Genomic DNA, 16,800 nt, shown 5'->3' with positions numbered 1-16,800 from the left:
GGAGGGGGAGGGGTGCAATTAATACTACCACACGAGGATAATAATTGCGCAGCCGAGCTGTTGTCACCCACCAACGATTGAGGAGGCTTCTGATCTGTTTTGGCCGCATCAGGTTGGTCGATTTCTCCTCATTTGCCAGCTGTGCAGTCGGTGGCTGAAGTTACGATTTGGACTGGTAAACCAAAGAGATATGAGAAGCAATGTGATTATTGTTTTGGTAGCGCGTTGAGGAACAATATCCCTGTCGCTTGGGGAGTAGGAACGAGGTGGAGGCGGGTAGGCAAGGCGAAATGGGAAGAAAGCCGACCGTATGATGCCGCCGATGTCGAATTATGCTGGATGGAGGCCATAGGTAAAAGTGGCCAGGCCACACTCAGTGTTGTTCGTTCGAGCCATGCACACTCTCGAAGAAACAAAGCCGTTTATTGTCCACGCCATACTGTCGTGTCTGTGAAAGGTCAGCCTTTTTTATACATTTTTTTTATAATATTGGCACTGCTCTTGAAACGAGAGTACTTTGAAGAAAACAAAAAGAGGGTGGAAAAAGTCACGAACCAAAGCAAGAGAGAGCAAGCACTTTTCCCTCAATACGACATCCATATACACAACCTCCAGTTATGTCATCGTCAAGCGCCGCTGCAAGAACAGCAACGACCGCAAGCACCACGAGCCGCGAGTTTCTCGACGAGCTGTACGAGCTCCTAGAGCGAGACAAGAACAAGAAAAATACCGTCATCCTCGAGCTGATTCTCCAGCAGTGGCAGCAAATCGGCGACGAGCGTAGGTCGACCTTCTCTTCGTGTTGTTTTTTTGTTTTACGTTGTGCTCTAACCGTGGAGTAGAAATGGCACACGGAGTGGCTGAAGAAATCTTGAAGCGAGATACCAGCCATCCTGGCGCACGGGAATATATTCGCAAATCGTCGTCTCAGGTCACCACACCCGCATCGACAATCTGGTCGTCATGGAGTCTCGGCACATCCTCTCGATCCACATCCGCCTCTTCGGCGTCGCGTCCCGATCCCCTCCAAACACGACTACCCCACCGCCCACCACGCGGTGGAGGTAGCACAGCCGGCACACCGGTCATAAGTGAGACGGGGTCCGTCTCGACATCGAGCGGCACACGGCACCTCGACCCCAAAGCTGCCATGGCTGCGCGGCTACCTGCGTCGTCCGGTGACGTGCTTGGGGCGAAGCGGAAGAACAAGCGACCTGTCCAGTTTGGTTCTCCCCTCAGCTCAGAGACGGAGCGGCTCGCGGTCGAGGTGAAGCTGGAGCAGCAGTTTGCGGACTTGCAGGCGCGAGCTACGGAGCTGGAACGCGAGATGGTCGTTCTCGAAAACGTCGGGCTCGTTGACAATGCCGAAATCTTCCAAGACACCCGCAATATCAAGCACGGACGCGTCAGCCTGGTCGTCATGCCTGCTATGCCGCGGCCCGTGCGGCAGCTCGTGCGTGAGCTGCAGGGCGACCGGAAGCGGTGCTTGGACTTGATCATTGACGACTTTGTGGAGGTCGCACAGTGGTCTCTCGAGGACGACACCACAGGCAAGCCACATATTGACGTGGTGCGCGATCGGCTGCTGCGGCGGCAGACGCTGCTGGACGCCATGCTCCCGGCAGGGCTCGAGGACCTGGGCCGCACGGCCATGATGCTCGTCGAGCACCAGCTCATCGACCACGGCAAAAAGTATGCCAACGACAAGACAATGCTGTTCGAGGACGTCGCCGACATCCCCGTCGCCAATCTGTTGGTGACCTCGGACAACTATGCCTGGGACATGTCGGAGCTGGCGGACGCGCTGGCTGTCAACAGCGGCGTCATGCGCAACCCCATTACGCGCGACATGTTTTCCGAGGAGGACGTGCGGCAGATCCTCAACCACCCGCTGGGCGAGCGCCTGCGGCCCATGGCCCTCGAGCAGAGCGAGTTGAAACGCGGCGTGCGCTCCACCACGATTGACCGCATGGCCCACCTCAGCAAGGTCATGCTCGAGGACCAGTCGGCACACGCGACGCCGACGATCGAGGCCATTGACATCTTCATGGCCTACTTCCACACGCTGCCCGACGCCGAGAAGCGGACACTCAAGTCGCTCAAGGTGCCGGCCAAGGACAGCCACACGGGACAGGCATATGACTCGGCGATCCTCGAGGCTATCCAGGACGCCAAGGCAAACCGGGTATGCTACCATAAGGTGGGCGATTTCCTCAGCCAGGCGGCCAAAAAGTTGCAGGATGACTTGTGAGGTGAATGTTGGATAGTGTACAGAAAGTTGAACAGAAACACCAAACATCAACGAAGAGGGCAAGGGAGCCTGAAACTAAGGGGCATGACGGGGCAGGTCACCAGTTTGTGCAAACGGAGGAAGGCGCGATGGAAGCCCACGCTCGCTTCAGATTTGAGAAGGAGCAAACGGCGTTCGGGTCTCAAGCAACACCAATAGGTTGATTACTTATTTGTTTCATGATCTTTTCTGTTTTCTACTCGTTTCTTTTGGGCTGTCGGTTTCATTCTTTGGTTTTGATTTGCTGCGGAACATCTTTTTTAAAGTGTAATACCCTTCTCGTGTCTTGGTCAGTTGACCAGGCTATGATCATTATGAACTACCGTTTCTATTCACATACGCACAGCTGAAGTATTGACGTGGTCATTGTATTTCTTCAAACTTAAACTGCATAGCCAGGCCACGACAACGGTCAATCTATGAAAAGAACGGAAAACACACATTAGGCAGGTTTAGGAAAATGCGACTGGAAATGGCCGCAAGAGACTGATTGGAACTGTCAATGGAAACACAGCACGTAGATACGCAACATATACGGATAAAAAAAAGAACAAAACACACTCCAGCCTGACTATGCCTATTGCAAATGAAAATAAAAGGACGGCGAAAAAATGGAGAACAATTGAGACCAAAATACGATTAAAGAGACATGGCGTTGATCGACCGAGATATTCTTCGCACCCAAATAACCAGACCAGGCGCGTGGGAAATGCAAAGCAGTAATAAAGAGAGAGGCACAAAAAAACAAAAGAAAAAGAAGAAGAAAAAGAAAAAAAAAAGGGAAGAGAAAAGGGAGAGAAAAGGCACCATCGCCACTCAAAAGGCCTCGCCCATACGGCTGCGGCCAACTGTCTTGAACGATTTGCTGTACGGCATGTACTGACCATCGAGGCCCATCGTGTCGAAGCGACGCAGGCCGCTGGTGCTGACATCCATATTGAGATTGGTGTAGCCACTAAAGTAGTAGCCGACGATGACAACCAGGTAGCTGAGCAGCAGGATGCTGCCCTTGAAGTAGTTGCTCTTCCCCTCGCCGTACATGTAGCTCAGGAGGAAGACGCACAGGATGACTGTGACCATGTCCCACTGTGGGAAGAGCAGAAAGAACGTGAAGCGGGACAAGTCGTCGCCCAGGTTGGCGGCTGGCGGGAAGCTGGCCGAGAACAGCACCAGCGCTGGGATTTGCAGCAGACACACCTGCAGCGCGTAGGCGGAACCAATCTCCATGGACAGGGCAATGTTGCCGTTCATGGCAAAAGAGATGGCGTTCAAAAACTCCGTTGTGTTGGGCACCAGGGCGAAGAGGGTGATGCCCAAAAACTTCTGGTCGATCGAGAACCCGTCGAGGACAAAGTCGACAGAGTCCACCAGAATCTCGGCAATGACCGCGTACAGGGCTGTGGCGCACATGAGAATGACGGCCGACTTTCGCCGGCTCCAGTTGGGGGCATCGTGGCCGCCGTGCCCAGCCTCGCCACCGCCCGGGGCCACCGGCTCCTCACCAGCTGCACCCGCAACAACGCCAAGGCTGGCACCACCCTCGTATGGGTCATGGAAGGGAGCCGTGCGGACGGTGTTGGTGCGGATGGTGTTCCCCCCGGCCGTGCTTCCGCCACCAATTGTGCCTGTCGTGGGAAAAGCTCCGCGAGCCGATGCGCGGCGAGGAAGCCGGGCATCGCGGGCGGCGATGGTAGCCGCTGTAGCGGCCATCTCAGCCACTTGGTGCACCAAGTTGTCGCTCTCGGCTTCCGTAAAGCCGGCGATGCGCACAGAGGAGCGACCGTCGTCAGCCGTCGTGCCTGCGGCCCCCGACGACTTGGCCGTAGTAGAGGATGACTTGCCTCCGGATGTGGCTGCAGCACCAGCATCGCAGTTGCCTGTAGAAGAACCACTTGGGCCACTGACAGAGGCATCCCGACTCGCCCTGCCGTCTTGGCGCGGCTGCAGTCCGACCTGCTTGAGAGACTGGCCTAGTATACGGCGGTAAAGGTGGGAGTCGCGAATGTCCACACCAGTGGCGTCACCAGACGTGCCAGTTGCGACGGCGGTCGACGTCACATTATGACGCGGGGCCGTGCCTGCGAGCTCTTCCTGACGCTTCTCTTCAATCTCCGTGTTCCAGATGACGGCGGCATGCGTGCGCAGCGTGAACCAAAGACCAATGACATACGACAGGAACAAGAGACTGGCGGCCACATAGCAGTAAGGGCGAACGGCCTCCAGGTAAAAACGGTCGTCGATGGAGGGTGTCTGGGAAAAGAAGCAGCGGCGACAATCACTAGAATCGCCGCCACCCACACCGACCCCATCGCCATTGTTAATACAGTCCAGGCAGTTCAGCTCGTGCGTACCGTAGATCTGGTAGAAAAGGGTGGGACTGAAGGCGCCAATGACGGCGAACAGCAACATGGTGGAGGTGACACCAGCCGAGCGGGCGTTGAACCGTTGTGTCTTGCGCTTGATGGCGCCGAAACACATGGACAAGCCTGGCAGGAACAGCACACCGGCAAAAATGCTGCCGACGATGCTTCCCTCGACGAGCTGGGACTTGCCCTGGTTGAGCGCCACGCAGTACAGGAACACCTCGACAATGGTGGAAAAGAAGGCGTTAATCGCGGCACCGACGCCCATAGACGACTGGGCAGAAATGGAGGCGACAGCCTGGCCAATGAAGTACGCCAGCGGGATGATGGAGAGCAGGGCGGCGACGAAGAGGAAGGCGGACGACGTGATAAAGCTCTCCAAATGCAGGATGCCGTCGAGGACCAGCCAGTCAAAGATGACAAACATGACCACGGCCATCAGGTTGATCAAGAAGATGTTTGTGCCATCGACGGTGTACTTCCAGTACTTGGCACCCACCGCACGGTACGTGCACACAATAATGGACGACTGGGGTGCTGTGGGAGCGCGTGCGGTGGCAATGTCCGACTCGAAGGTCAGGGCGAGAGGATGCCGCCGCAGGTGGTCGAACAGCAGGATGGTGACGCGGCCCATGGGAATGGAGAAGACGAGGAACCAACAGATACCCGACACGATGAAGAGAGCGGGTGTAATCAGGATGTAGAAAAACAAGAAGAAGATGACGCGGCCAATGTTCCACTGCCCACGGCCAAACAGGCGACGTTTGAGGCGAGGCAGCTCAGCATCACTGTCTCTGCTTGCGTCCTCGTCGTCGCTGTCGTACTCGTCGTCAGCACCGTGTCCTCTATTGTCGGCGTGGGCGTGAGCGTGTCCGTCGTAGCGGCCGTGGTGACGGGTAGCCGATGTACGGTGCTGGATGAGGCTGTCGGTCTCATTCGGCGCGGAGTCAAAACTGCGGCGCGAGCGGCCAACAATGGAACGGTTGCGCTCAGGCCCGAAAAACAGGCGGCCGTACTCAAGGTCACCGTTCTGCCACTGTTCGTACTCGCTGATACTGCGGCCTTCACCCAGATCCTCGTCCAGGTACGCCTCCTGCTGCTCAAGACGGATAAACTTGCCAAAGGGATAGAACAGATAGCCGGAGAGGCCCCAGAGTACACGGCCGTATTCGCGGCCGCTCGGCAGGCCGGCAAAGATGAGACAGACAGCAGCACCCAAGAAGGCCAGCAGCGCTAGCCACATTCCGAAGCACAGAGTCCACATGATGTTAAAAAAGAGCAGCCAGTTGTGGACATGGCCGCCGGGCGACGAGTGAATGTCGCCCTCTGCTGTCTTCTGGACGGACCGGTCCTTCTTGTACAGTGCAGGTTTCCACAGACGGATACCAAACGGGTGAGTCTCGTTGATGGCCTGCTGGCGGTCTTTGAGCGTGAAGCTCTCGGCATCACTGAGATCGTCGTCGTTGTCGTCGTCATGGTCATCGTCATCGTCACCGCCGTGGTGGTTACCGTCTCGGTCCTCGCCGTCGAGATCGTCGCCTGCATTGCTGCGGTCGATCACGAAGCTGCGATCGATGGTCTCGTCATCCTCCTCGTTGCCGTTGCCATCAGCGTCGATGCCTGTCGAGTCGAAAAAGCCCGGTTCGGAGGGGTTGGCGTTGCTGTAGGGCGTTGTCACAGATCTCGAGGTCGTGGAGGTAGGGCCCACCGCTGCTTCGCCCTCCTGGTCAATGTTGTCAGAGTTGGAGTGTATGCGGCTCAGCGGCGCGCCGGTACCAACGACGCCACGGCGGCGTAGTGTTGTGGGTTGCGCGTAGGTGTTCTGCCGTTCGGCCACGTCGGCCTGCACCTCGCTTGGGGCGTCATCAACCGAGAACACGCTGCCACGGTGGGGTGCCTGGACGTTGCTCGAGGCACGTCGTGACAAGGCGGGTTTGCGAGGTCGTGAGCGACCACGGTCGGGGCCGAGAAGTGGTGAGCGGGCCGCGGCAAGGATCGGAGTGTTTCCAAGTCGTTGCGGAGGCCGGTCTTGGGTGGGTGTTGGGGAGTTGTCGAAGTATTGGGAGGAGCCCTGGGACGTAATTGTGCCTTGACAGGTCAGCGTAGAGCTATGAAGGGCAGAATGAGCAAGCACAAGACAGCATACCGTAGGTCTCTGGTCGTCGACGGACCGTGTCGGTTGACTGGAAGCTCTCAGACAGGTTGTTGCTGTTGTTGGTGTCGCCTTCGCGGCCCCCAGCCAAAGAGGTGAAGCGAGTAGGCGCGCGGGTGTCGGTCGGGGACGGGAGGGCCGACGAAGACTCGCCGCGGTCGCGGTCGTCGGCATCCATGGTGTCACAAACCGGCTGGGACAGGATCCAGAATCAAAAGTGCTTGCGTAGTCGACGGGATCGGATCAGACGGAGTGGAAAACACAGGACGTGCGGCGCAGGGGATCCATAGACGGCGACGTAAGCACGATGCAAGATAAGCCGTCAGAGTCGACGTTCGATACGAGTCAAACAGGATAGCGAATACGGTCGTCGTTGGGGTCGGGACAGCGTCAAAATGTCGTTGGAGAGGTCGAGGAAAGCTCTGTCGAGCTCGATCGAGGTTATCGAAGTAAAAAGAACGGACGAAAAAAACGAGAGCAATGACGCCCGAGAAAGTAAACAACAAAAAATGGGACCCAAGGGATACGAGCGAGACTAGCTGTAATTAACAGTATCCGGGGTAAAGTGATGGGACGACAAGAGGGACACAAATAAGAAACGAAAAGGGAGGCTGTCGATCCAGAGCGAAGGCCGAGAAAAGTGACGAGAAGCAGAAAGAGGGAAAAAAGGAAGCACAAAGTACTCCCGACGGAGGCGAGGTCGAATGGCTCTTTGTGCAAAGACAGATTACGACATCCAGGCTGGGTTGCTCTTTCTCGTTAGGGAAGAGAGGGACGGGGCTAATTACGGACGGGCCAAGCAAGCTGAGCAGGATTGCTCGGACGGGAACCGCGCTAAACGGGAAGGAGATGGCGCGGCATGGCGTGACAAAGGCTGGAGGCTTCGGCGTAGGGCTCGAGCTAGTTTACAAGGGCACATTAGGGGGCTGCTCAGTGGTGAAAAAGGTCGCGTAGGGGAGCTCGTTCAGGCTCCACGTGGGTCAGCTATGATGTATCGTATCGTACGAGGCGCTAACAGGCGCTGTTTTTCGAGCTTTGGCGGGCTTGCTTAGCGGCCTGGCCAGGCCAACAAAGCTTCTTTTACAACCCGCGCCAGACCCAACCAAAGTATTCTGTGCGCAGATTCCAATTTGGCCAAATCCATCATACGACGAAGACGACGACCACAATAGCAAAACGTGGGACAGATGAATGTACGATAGCAAGACTACGCCATCGCCCGCAGCCCAACTCTTTCGTTACCCCGTCGTATCCGCATTCTCGTCCGAATACCGCCATGGCATCTGCATCGTCCGCCCGCCGCCGACGCGGTGTAACCCCTGTCGACGCGACGACGACGACGACGACGACGTCTGTGTCCTCTACTGACGCCGCCTCTGATCCTTCCTTTGTCCCGACCGCCTCGACGACGTCCTTTTCGCCGCTCGCCGTCGCCGCTCGCAATGGCAGTCCCGCCGTGCTGCTCGCCGCGCTGGCTCTCTGCTTCGGCGGCCTCACCGGCGATCCCAAGGTGCGGCAGGCCGGTCTCGATGCCGACGCCGACAGCATGGCCATTATCACACTGGCCGGCCTGTTGGGCGTGGCCACGGTCGTGCAGGTCGCTGCGTCCGTCGTGGGCCTGCCGCCGGCCGGGTCCGTGGCGCCGGGTCCGGGGGCGCCGGCCTCGCACACCGGCGACAGCGCAAAGAAGCAGCGCAAGGCGCGCAAAGACGGGCGCAAACCCAACGTCATCGTCACGACGACGTTGTCTCTGGTGCTGACGGCTCTGGCGACGCCGCTGGTGCATTTGGTGCTGGTGCTGTTTGGGGCACCGTTCCTGGCACAGATACGCCGCACATTCTTGTGCGCGGCGCACCTGGCTGTGCTGGGCCTGTACCCAGTCATCTACACGCGCGGCACAGACGGGACGGGCGCGTGGCGCGCACTGGCGTCGGGGTCGCAGACGGCGAAGCAGCTGGACGCGGCTGTAGGTGGTCTGTGGGGCGCGTGTGCGGGTGCATGGCTGGGCGCGGTGCCGATCCCGCTGGACTGGGACCGGTCGTGGCAGCAGTGGCCGATTACGGTGGTGGTGGGCATCTACCTCGGACATGCCGTGGGCCGGACGCTGGGTGGTGTGCTGCAGCGTCGGTAGTTTTAAGAGGCCAAGGAAATGAATGAGAACAGCATTATGCAACAAAGATGGGGTTGGGCATATATAGAGAATAGAGAGACACAGAGCAGTGCGAAAGGAGTGGAAGGACGTGCTTGGTTTGTAATGGTGGCACGCGTGTATTCATAATAGACTGTAAACAGTAGCCCAAATGCCTTGTATAGAAATCAATTTCTTGTGTTCAAGCCGACGTTGTCCTTGTAAGAAACACATTTCATTCCCTTACGAATACGTCTTCTTGACGCTCCCTGGGTCCGCAATATATCATCGCTTGCCAAAGAAGCAAAGCTTATAGCTCAAAATAGAACCGTATGTAGAATCAAATAAAGTCAACTCAAGCCTGACAAAACGAAAATCTCATTCACCTATCAAGGCCGATCCAGCGCTGCCCGAACAACCTTGCTTTCCCAGCCGTTCCTGACCCGCATGACGTTGGTAAAGACCTGTTCCAGCATCCGCAGCAGGCCGACAATGGCGTAGAGCTTCGCCCAGCGCCGCAGGAAGAAGCCGGACAATGTCTTGGTGTTGGGCGGGTGGGCCGTCGGCGGGGCCTTGCCCGCAGTGCGCCGAAGTGGTGTCAGTTCCGAAGCGGGCACAGCACCGTCTTCGTCGCCGTCTTCGCCGTCCTTCTCATCACGCTCCCACCGCTTCCGGACGTCAGCAAACTTGGGCGGGTCGTCCGTAATGACGCCCTCGACGCCGTTGTGGATGCTCCAGTCCATCCACTCTTCGGAGTTGACGGTCCACACGAGGATGCCACGGCCCTTGGCGTGGGCTTCACGGATGAAGCGACGGCCGCGCGGGCCGACCAAAATCCCCTGCAACAGGTTGAAGTAGCCGACACAGTCGTACTTGAGCAACTCGTAGGCGTACGCGAGGGAGAAGCCAATGTAGGCAATGGGGAAGCCGGGCAGCTTATCCTGTGCATGGCGCATATAATTTGCCTACGAATGATGTTAGTGACGTCTTCCTTTTTTGTGTAGACTTGACAGCACGCCGCTGTTGGGGGAGAGGCGGGGGAGGGGGGGGATTGACTGACCTGCCAGCATCCGAGCACAATTCGCCTGCTCCAGTCGCCCGGTGTCGCCAAGATGGTCTCGGCCATCCGCGTCACCAGTTCTTCGGCATCGTCGTCCCGCTGAACGTGTTAGTGTGCATATTCTTGTGTCCTGAAACCATAGAGAGTCAATCCGGGGGCAGTGGTACCTTGATGTCCAGCAGCACCCACACGTGCTCGCGACCCGGCTCCGACAAAAAGGACAGCAGGTCCGTCAGCCGCGCCATAGGCACATGCGGGTCCTTGGTCGTCCGCAGCGTCTCCAACAACGACCAGTCGCAGTCGGCAATCTTGTCCGGACGGCCAAAGCAGCGCTTGAGCGTCGGGTCGTGCGACAGGACGACGACCTTGTCCTTGGACAGGTGGACATCGGTCTCGAGTGCGACCGCGCCGCTTGCCAGCGCGCCCCGGAATGCTTCGACGGAGTTCTCGGGGAACTTGGCACGAAAGCCGCGGTGGGCAATGTTTTGAGGCAGTCGTTTCTTGCCGTCCACTGTCGGAATGCGAGATGCTAATGACGTTGGCGTCTGTTGCTGCTGCTGCTGCTGCTGCTGCTTTGTTTTGTCGAGCGAGAGCAGCTCGGGCGAAAGAGGTGCCATGGGTGTAATGGGTGTGGACGGCGTCGTGGCCGAGCCGCGTGATTTTGCCGAAGGAGATGGAGAGGCTGAAGAAGGGGACGACAAGGGAGATACTGACGACGCGCCTTCGGCGCGAGAAACCAGAGAAGAGGACATTTTGGGGCAGGCGATCTTGTATATGAAGACCGGAATAAGAAGTATATGTTGCCGCTGTCTTTTCCTACCCAGTTTTGTCGCACAGGCGTAGTTTTTGCCAGGTTTATGGCGTTGAACGGGTCTGGTGGGACGGAATAAGAAACAAAGTCGATATAAACCCGACTCTACTGGGCTAGGAGGACGCGGCCGATCTCTCCAAATGATGTGTTTGCGGTAGACGGGGTGGCAGCTCCTCTCCTCCTCGTCGAAATACCTGCTAGTTGTCGTCGTTGCTGTTGTACAATATCCTCCGAAGCAGAAAGTTGACCAGGAAAATTGTATGAAAGCGACTTTGGGGCCTGTGATGCTTCACGTCGTTCAAGTGGAGATGATAAGGACACTCCTCGCTTTTATTGACATTATTCTTTTTCTTCTAGGTTTGCAGTGTCCAGCAACTGCGTCGACAGACGCCACAGGCCACTCCTTTTATTCCAAAGACGAGGCTCGCCAAGCACAGCGGGCAACAAGCTCCCGAACCCGCCGGCCACTACCTCCATTTGAAGCTGAGCTGTGCTGGTACGAGTAAGTTACCCCAAAAAGCCGTATCCAGGCGGTTTTTGGACGGCATCTCCGACAGCATACCGACCTAACACAACGACGGCTTCATACCGACTTTTGGGCTGCACTAAACAGGGAACCTCCCGGAGTTTACTGTTGACATGTCCGTTCCAACGCCAACAGAACGCTGCCTATTTGTGGCGTATTGTTCGAAACCACGACAAGCCATATGATACAATGATGGCTCTGTCGGGGCTCCGGCGGTGGCATAGTGCAGAGGCCCGCCTCTGAAAATGTGGTGCAGCGGTGTTCGGACTCTTACATCGTCCCGGTGCATTTCACTAGCTGGTTCCGGGTGCTTAAGCATACAGGACTTAAGCATACAAGACGGCATGCACTATTGGCAATGTCGCCACAGCCAATCACTTGCGCACGCTCGACATATTGTAAAATCGGCACTGCAGTCTCGTGCTCCGTTTGGTAGTCTTTTTTTCCAGCTGTCCTTGCCACTCTGCATTCAAAACGTTTTGGCCCGCGAAAAGACGCCCAATATATTTGACAAGGACCAGGGTAATAATGTTAGATATTGCGGAGTAAAATACGTACAAGGGCGTAAGGCTGTTGTAGCCTCGTGCTAATCGGTGACATATATTTGCAAATGCTTGTCTCGCCGGTTGCCTGTGCTGGTATTGGTTGGCTTGGGGATACGGATTATGCGAAGATCCTTCACTTAACATTCTGACCACGCAGAGGATGGGAAAGGAAAGACAGTATCAAATATCGTTTTGATGATGTTTCATTGAAGTACGTTAAAAAATATGAACGTAGAAGTTAAGATTTCGGTATGCGCTCATGAGATATGTGGACCAAAAGCAGAGAAAGTTGTTTAAAGCCTAAAATGACTCAGTACAATTTACGCAGTTTTGAACGGGAAGCGACATGATACGCATACGGCATGACCATTGCGGATGACCACCATTCTTGAAAATGTGCATTTCATCATAGGTTAGGCCAGGACATGGATGTGAGTTTGCAAACTCAAGCTCTGCGATTTCAAGTGCATTGCATAGATGGATTACATTTATGAGGCACATGACCACCACCAGCACGGAGAACGAGAATTGTGTAACATAAATGTAAATGAAAAATTGTATATTAAAAACAGGCCCACAAAACGCGACCTTGACATGAGGTATCAGGTATCAGGTATAGGTTTGTCATGGCCCTTCGTATTCCAACTCAACAAAAAAAAGCGGTACGACGAGAAATCAAACCAGAGAGATCCTAGCCGCGCATTCCATTCACGTAAAATCCGTAACCCAAATAGTCGTTAGATAATCCTTCGCCCCAGATAAAATTAAATAAAAAGGTGGTTTGCGAACTCCGGGAGACCAATAAAGTGGCCAAAGTCGAACGTTGCCGTAGTTTTGAAATTTGTGACGTTGCGTAAAAGGTGTTTTTTAAACGTGACCGAAGTCCTCATTTCCGAAGAAAGCCATAAAAAGAAAAGAGTAGCCCATGCAAGACGCACAACAATATAGACCATCAAAGAATAAACACAGAACCGCCACAAGAAAGGGACATGACAACAAAAATCACAGGACGAGACCGTCCACATTGTAGCTCTCAGGGCCGTTGCCTAGAACAATGCCGGTGCTGCGGTAAGGCAGGCCGCCCATATCGAGGCCACCGAGACCAAGGCTGGCAAGGTCGGCCGAGTTAAGGTCATCGCCAGCCACCGAGCTCATGCTCTCGTCGCTGAAGCTCAGCACACTCTGCGCCGGAGCTGGGATGCTGCCGGGCGGGCCCTGTCCGCCAGAGCCGGCCAGATCAGAAAGCGTGAAGCCACTCAGGTCCCAAGACTCGGGAGACCAGCCGTCGCCAGACTGCGACGTTGCCGAGGCAGGTGTCGTGTCGGTGGCAGCCGACAGGCCAATGTTCGGGCCGCCGTAGATGGCGTCGTACACGTTCATGTGGCCGCCGTCCATGGAGCTCAAGAGAGCCTCCCAGTCGGCAGGTGTCACGCTGGACGGAGACTGCGACTTCTGGTTGTGGTTGTAGAACTGCGGCTGCGACATGCGCGGCTGGGCAGGCGAGGACGGCGCTGGAGACACCGACATGTTCAAGAAGTCGAGGTTGCTCTTCTTCTGCATCAAGCGCTGGTGCTGCAGTTGTTGAGACTGCGGCATGCGGTTGAGAATCTGCGCTTGAGACATAGACATGCGCTGCTGTTTGGGCAGCTGAACATGCGCGCGTGGGCTGTCAAAGGAAGAGCGAGCACGCGACCGAATCTCCGAGTCCAGAGTATTACCGCTGACGGCAGCGCTAACGACAGGCATGGTCATGCGGCGTAGCTTCTCCTGCTGAACGAGGAGGTCTGTCTCACTCATGCTGGCACTGTTGTGGTGACCAAGAGAGAACTGCTGTTGCTGCTGTTGCTGCTGCTGCTGGCCCTTCCGTTGCGAGCCACTGGGAGACGGGCGGCGGGCAGGCGCAGACATGGACGGTTCGGAAGGTGTGCCGGAGGCTGTGTCGTGGACGTCGTCCACAGAGACAAGCATGGCAGCTACGCGCTTAAAGTCGTAGCAGCCAGGGGCTTTGGTGCGGTCGGAAATCTTGACGACCGTGTTGACAAGGCGTTCGGTGTCCTTCATCATCTTGCTGTCTTGCTTCAGGTCCATGCTCTGGTACAGCAGGGTCATGCCGCAGACGATGAGGAGATCGGGCTTGTTCATGCACATGGAGAAAGCCATCTTGCGCTCCTCGAGCAGCTCGATGATCTGAACAATGTGCTTGCTCGCCTCGCTGACAGCCATAACAGCAGAGGCCGCCTTGGCACCCAAGCTGGAACCGACGGCGGGTCGCCAGATGAGTGTGCGGATGTAGTAGTAGGTGAGAGATAGGAGAGGGGAGCGGTTGCCAGTCACATCCGTCGACGGCTTCTCTTGGCGGAACGTCAGGGTGAGGTGAGCCGGCAGGGCGTCACGCCACTCGGTCAGTTCAGACTCGAGAGAAGCCATCTTCTGGAGAGACAGCTCGTGGGTAGAAGCGGCTGGGTAGTTGGTGTCCAGGATCTTGGCAAGGATCTTTGCAACGCGGAAAAGGGCGAGGGCGGCCGAAAGGCGGGTGGACTCGCCAGGGAGTGTCGGCTGGAAGCCCTTCTCGGTGACATACTCGTCATCAGTGTCGGCAGGGTACTCGGCATGGATGTCGTCGTCATTCAGCTGCCGGGGCAGACCGAGAATGGCAGCCGAGAAGCAGTCAAGAGTGTAAAGAGTCCAGAAGACCTTTTTGCGGGTCTCAATGGTCAGGGCACCGAAAGAGAAGCGTTTCTGGCCCTGGTGCAGGCCCAGGCGATGGGAGAGACCAATGGCAACGCCCTTGTAGTACTGGAGGCGCTTGTAGTCGGCGCGCATGGAGCAGTATAGTATCGCAAGGACCAGGCACTGCAGTGTGATGATAGTGTTATCCATGAGGACGGCATCGAGCGCACGCTGCCACTGCTGCTCGCAAGCAGCAACCTGCTCCGGATCAGGTTGGTCGCTGGAGAGACCGGCAATGGCAAAGACAAGATACAACTGGGCCAGCTTGTGGTTGTTCTTGACCTTGTCTGCATCGCTGACAAACTCGTCGTAGATACGCAGGAAAGCAGGGCGGTGCAGGATGGGGAAGAGAGGCGACCATTCCTGGAAGTAGACGTTCACGCACCGGTCTGAGAACAGACGAGGTGGAGCACGCATGCTGGACGCGGGAACCTTGTTCACTAGCGGGTAGCAGCCTTGGATGTGCAAAAATGTCTCTGCATGAAAGTCCGAGCAGGACTTGCCACCCTCCTGCATTTTTCTCTTGAAAATATCTACAAATTGCGTTAGCGAGGAGCAAGGAGACAAGGACAACAGACGGCACACCAAGTGGCCACAGGACTTACCAATAAACGAGCGGCCGCTTGAGGAGCCCATAAAATACGAGTCGGAGTTCTCAACGCCGAGAACTAAGGGGGATGCTTGCACCCGGAAGGTATCCTCCTTTGATGCTGGTGTCGACGACGGCTTGGAGTCTCTTTTGGATGACTGTGCGGTTGCGTTACCATCTAACGAATTCCTTGGCGACGCGCTCTTTGCGACTGCTGGTGAGGCTGAGGACCCCGGCGACGCGGACGAAACGGATGTCGACTGGCGAGACAGGCTACCGCTGGCGCTGCTGTCATTTGTTGGTGAGGACGAGGCAGAGGTTGCTGAACCGCTTGTTGGCGAGAGAGCGTTGTTTCGTGAGATGGATGCGCGGTGCTGGTTGCTGTGCATCTTAGAAAGCATATCGATCTTCTCGTCCTTCTCATCGAGCAGGTCCTTCAGCTCGCGGACCTCCGACTCCAGCTGGCGCACGCGCTCTTCCAAAGATTCCGTATAGCCACGGGGAAAGGCGCGGCGGCTAAGCTTGTCGCTGGTGCGGCACTCGAAGCCGACGTTGGCACACTGTGAACAACATGGCCGGATGCCATCGCAGCGAATCTTCTTGCTGCGGCAGCGATCACAAGCCTGGGCGATCCGACTCTGTGAGCTGGTGCCCACCTTTATTACTTTCATTGGTAATATGCCTGGCATTTTGGAAGTGTGAGGGCCGGAGGAAAACGAATATGAAAGGAGGGAGAAAGAAGATAAAATAACTGGATCAAGACCAGCAGAGTCCTGCCTTGCTAACAAATAGCAAGCAGCGGAGGTTGAGCGAGAGCGTGGTGTTGAGGCTGGCGCGCTCCGGTACGACTTTCGGTACTGGTCGGTAACTCTTGCGGTGAGTCGCGTTTGTGAGTTGAATGATCTGGATTTGACCCTGACTAGCGAAAGGCTATCTCCAACATAAAGGGAGCAGGCGGCAGCCTGTATTTTAGACCGCTCCTAGAGGAAATGTTGTTGGCTAGACTTGACTGGCGCGAAATGTCCCAACAAGAAAATATAGACGTCAAATTGTGCGGTCCGCAAGGTGCAAGTTGGCCAGGCCTGTGACGCAGTGTCACCTGTGAGCAATCTGCATTTGCGATTGAGCTTGTGATGTGCTACCGTTCAGCAGCATGCAGTAATAAGGATCGCAAACAAAGTTGACCTAAAAGCAGTTGGAAGGGAGGGCTGCGGTAAAATAAGCCGAGCGTCGTGTCGTCGTGTTCTGGTGTCGAGGATGTTTTCTTGTGCCTGCGGTTTTTTGCCCTATTTTTCTTACTGGGGATAGCCTGGGGTTTTGTACTCCGTAGTTTCGCGGTCCGTTGTCCGAAGCTTGTGCTTTCTTGGGCGGGTGGAACCACGAGTGTCCTTTCTGTTCATTCACAAGAGCAATTGGGTGTGCTGATGGCGAAAAAGTGGGCACCGGTCACAAGCCCACCTGTTGATAAAAGTGTCGATATCAATCGCGAAAACGATTCAGACGTTCAGGACGTCAGAAGCAGATGCGTGTTTGTGGCTGGGGAGCGGTATTGAGGATTAACGGCCGGGGTATGTCAGATGACAAAAGGAAACAGAAGCAAGGCGCA

General features: G+C 56.0%; 5 protein-coding genes across 5 annotated transcripts; 1 reads left to right on the top strand and 4 right to left on the bottom strand.

Annotated features, from left to right (window-relative positions):
* Nucleotides 1-617: 617 nt before the first annotated feature.
* Nucleotides 618-2,251, top strand: SPSK_03271 (uncharacterized protein; the record flags this gene model as incomplete). Its single annotated transcript, XM_016730111.1, has 2 exons — nucleotides 618-780; nucleotides 843-2,251. 2 exons carry the CDS (start codon nucleotides 618-620, stop codon nucleotides 2,249-2,251), a joined length of 1,572 nt encoding a protein of 523 aa, XP_016584877.1.
* Nucleotides 2,252-3,106: 855 nt separating this feature from the next.
* Nucleotides 3,107-6,983, bottom strand: SPSK_02950 (Ca2+:H+ antiporter; the record flags this gene model as incomplete). Its single annotated transcript, XM_016729796.1, has 2 exons — nucleotides 3,107-6,741; nucleotides 6,800-6,983. The coding sequence occupies 2 exons, from the start codon at nucleotides 6,981-6,983 to the stop codon at nucleotides 3,107-3,109; spliced, it is 3,819 nt and encodes a 1,272-aa protein (XP_016584876.1).
* Nucleotides 6,984-7,948: 965 nt separating this feature from the next.
* On the bottom strand, nucleotides 7,949-8,689 carry SPSK_03609 (uncharacterized protein; the record flags this gene model as incomplete). The annotated part of the gene is made up of 1 exon (XM_016730446.1): nucleotides 7,949-8,689. One exon carries the CDS (start codon nucleotides 8,687-8,689, stop codon nucleotides 7,949-7,951), a length of 741 nt encoding a protein of 246 aa, XP_016584875.1.
* A 633-nt stretch (nucleotides 8,690-9,322) lies between these two features.
* SPSK_03347 (glycerophosphoryl diester phosphodiesterase) lies at nucleotides 9,323-10,745 on the bottom strand (the record flags this gene model as incomplete). The annotated part of the gene is made up of 3 exons (XM_016730185.1): nucleotides 9,323-9,898; nucleotides 9,994-10,092; nucleotides 10,161-10,745. 3 exons carry the CDS (start codon nucleotides 10,743-10,745, stop codon nucleotides 9,323-9,325), a joined length of 1,260 nt encoding a protein of 419 aa, XP_016584874.1.
* A 2,132-nt stretch (nucleotides 10,746-12,877) lies between these two features.
* SPSK_03012 (acetate regulatory DNA binding protein FacB) lies at nucleotides 12,878-15,883 on the bottom strand (the record flags this gene model as incomplete). Its single annotated transcript, XM_016729857.1, has 2 exons — nucleotides 12,878-15,138; nucleotides 15,211-15,883. 2 exons carry the CDS (start codon nucleotides 15,881-15,883, stop codon nucleotides 12,878-12,880), a joined length of 2,934 nt encoding a protein of 977 aa, XP_016584873.1.
* Between the last annotated feature and the right edge of the window lie 917 nt (nucleotides 15,884-16,800).

This window comes from Sporothrix schenckii (assembly GCF_000961545.1).
Source record: "Sporothrix schenckii 1099-18 chromosome Unknown Cont47, whole genome shotgun sequence".
Lineage (NCBI taxonomy): Eukaryota > Fungi > Ascomycota > Sordariomycetes > Ophiostomatales > Ophiostomataceae > Sporothrix > Sporothrix schenckii.
Note: the sequence above shows the minus strand (reverse complement) of the source record. Positions and strands in the feature narration are given on the sequence as shown.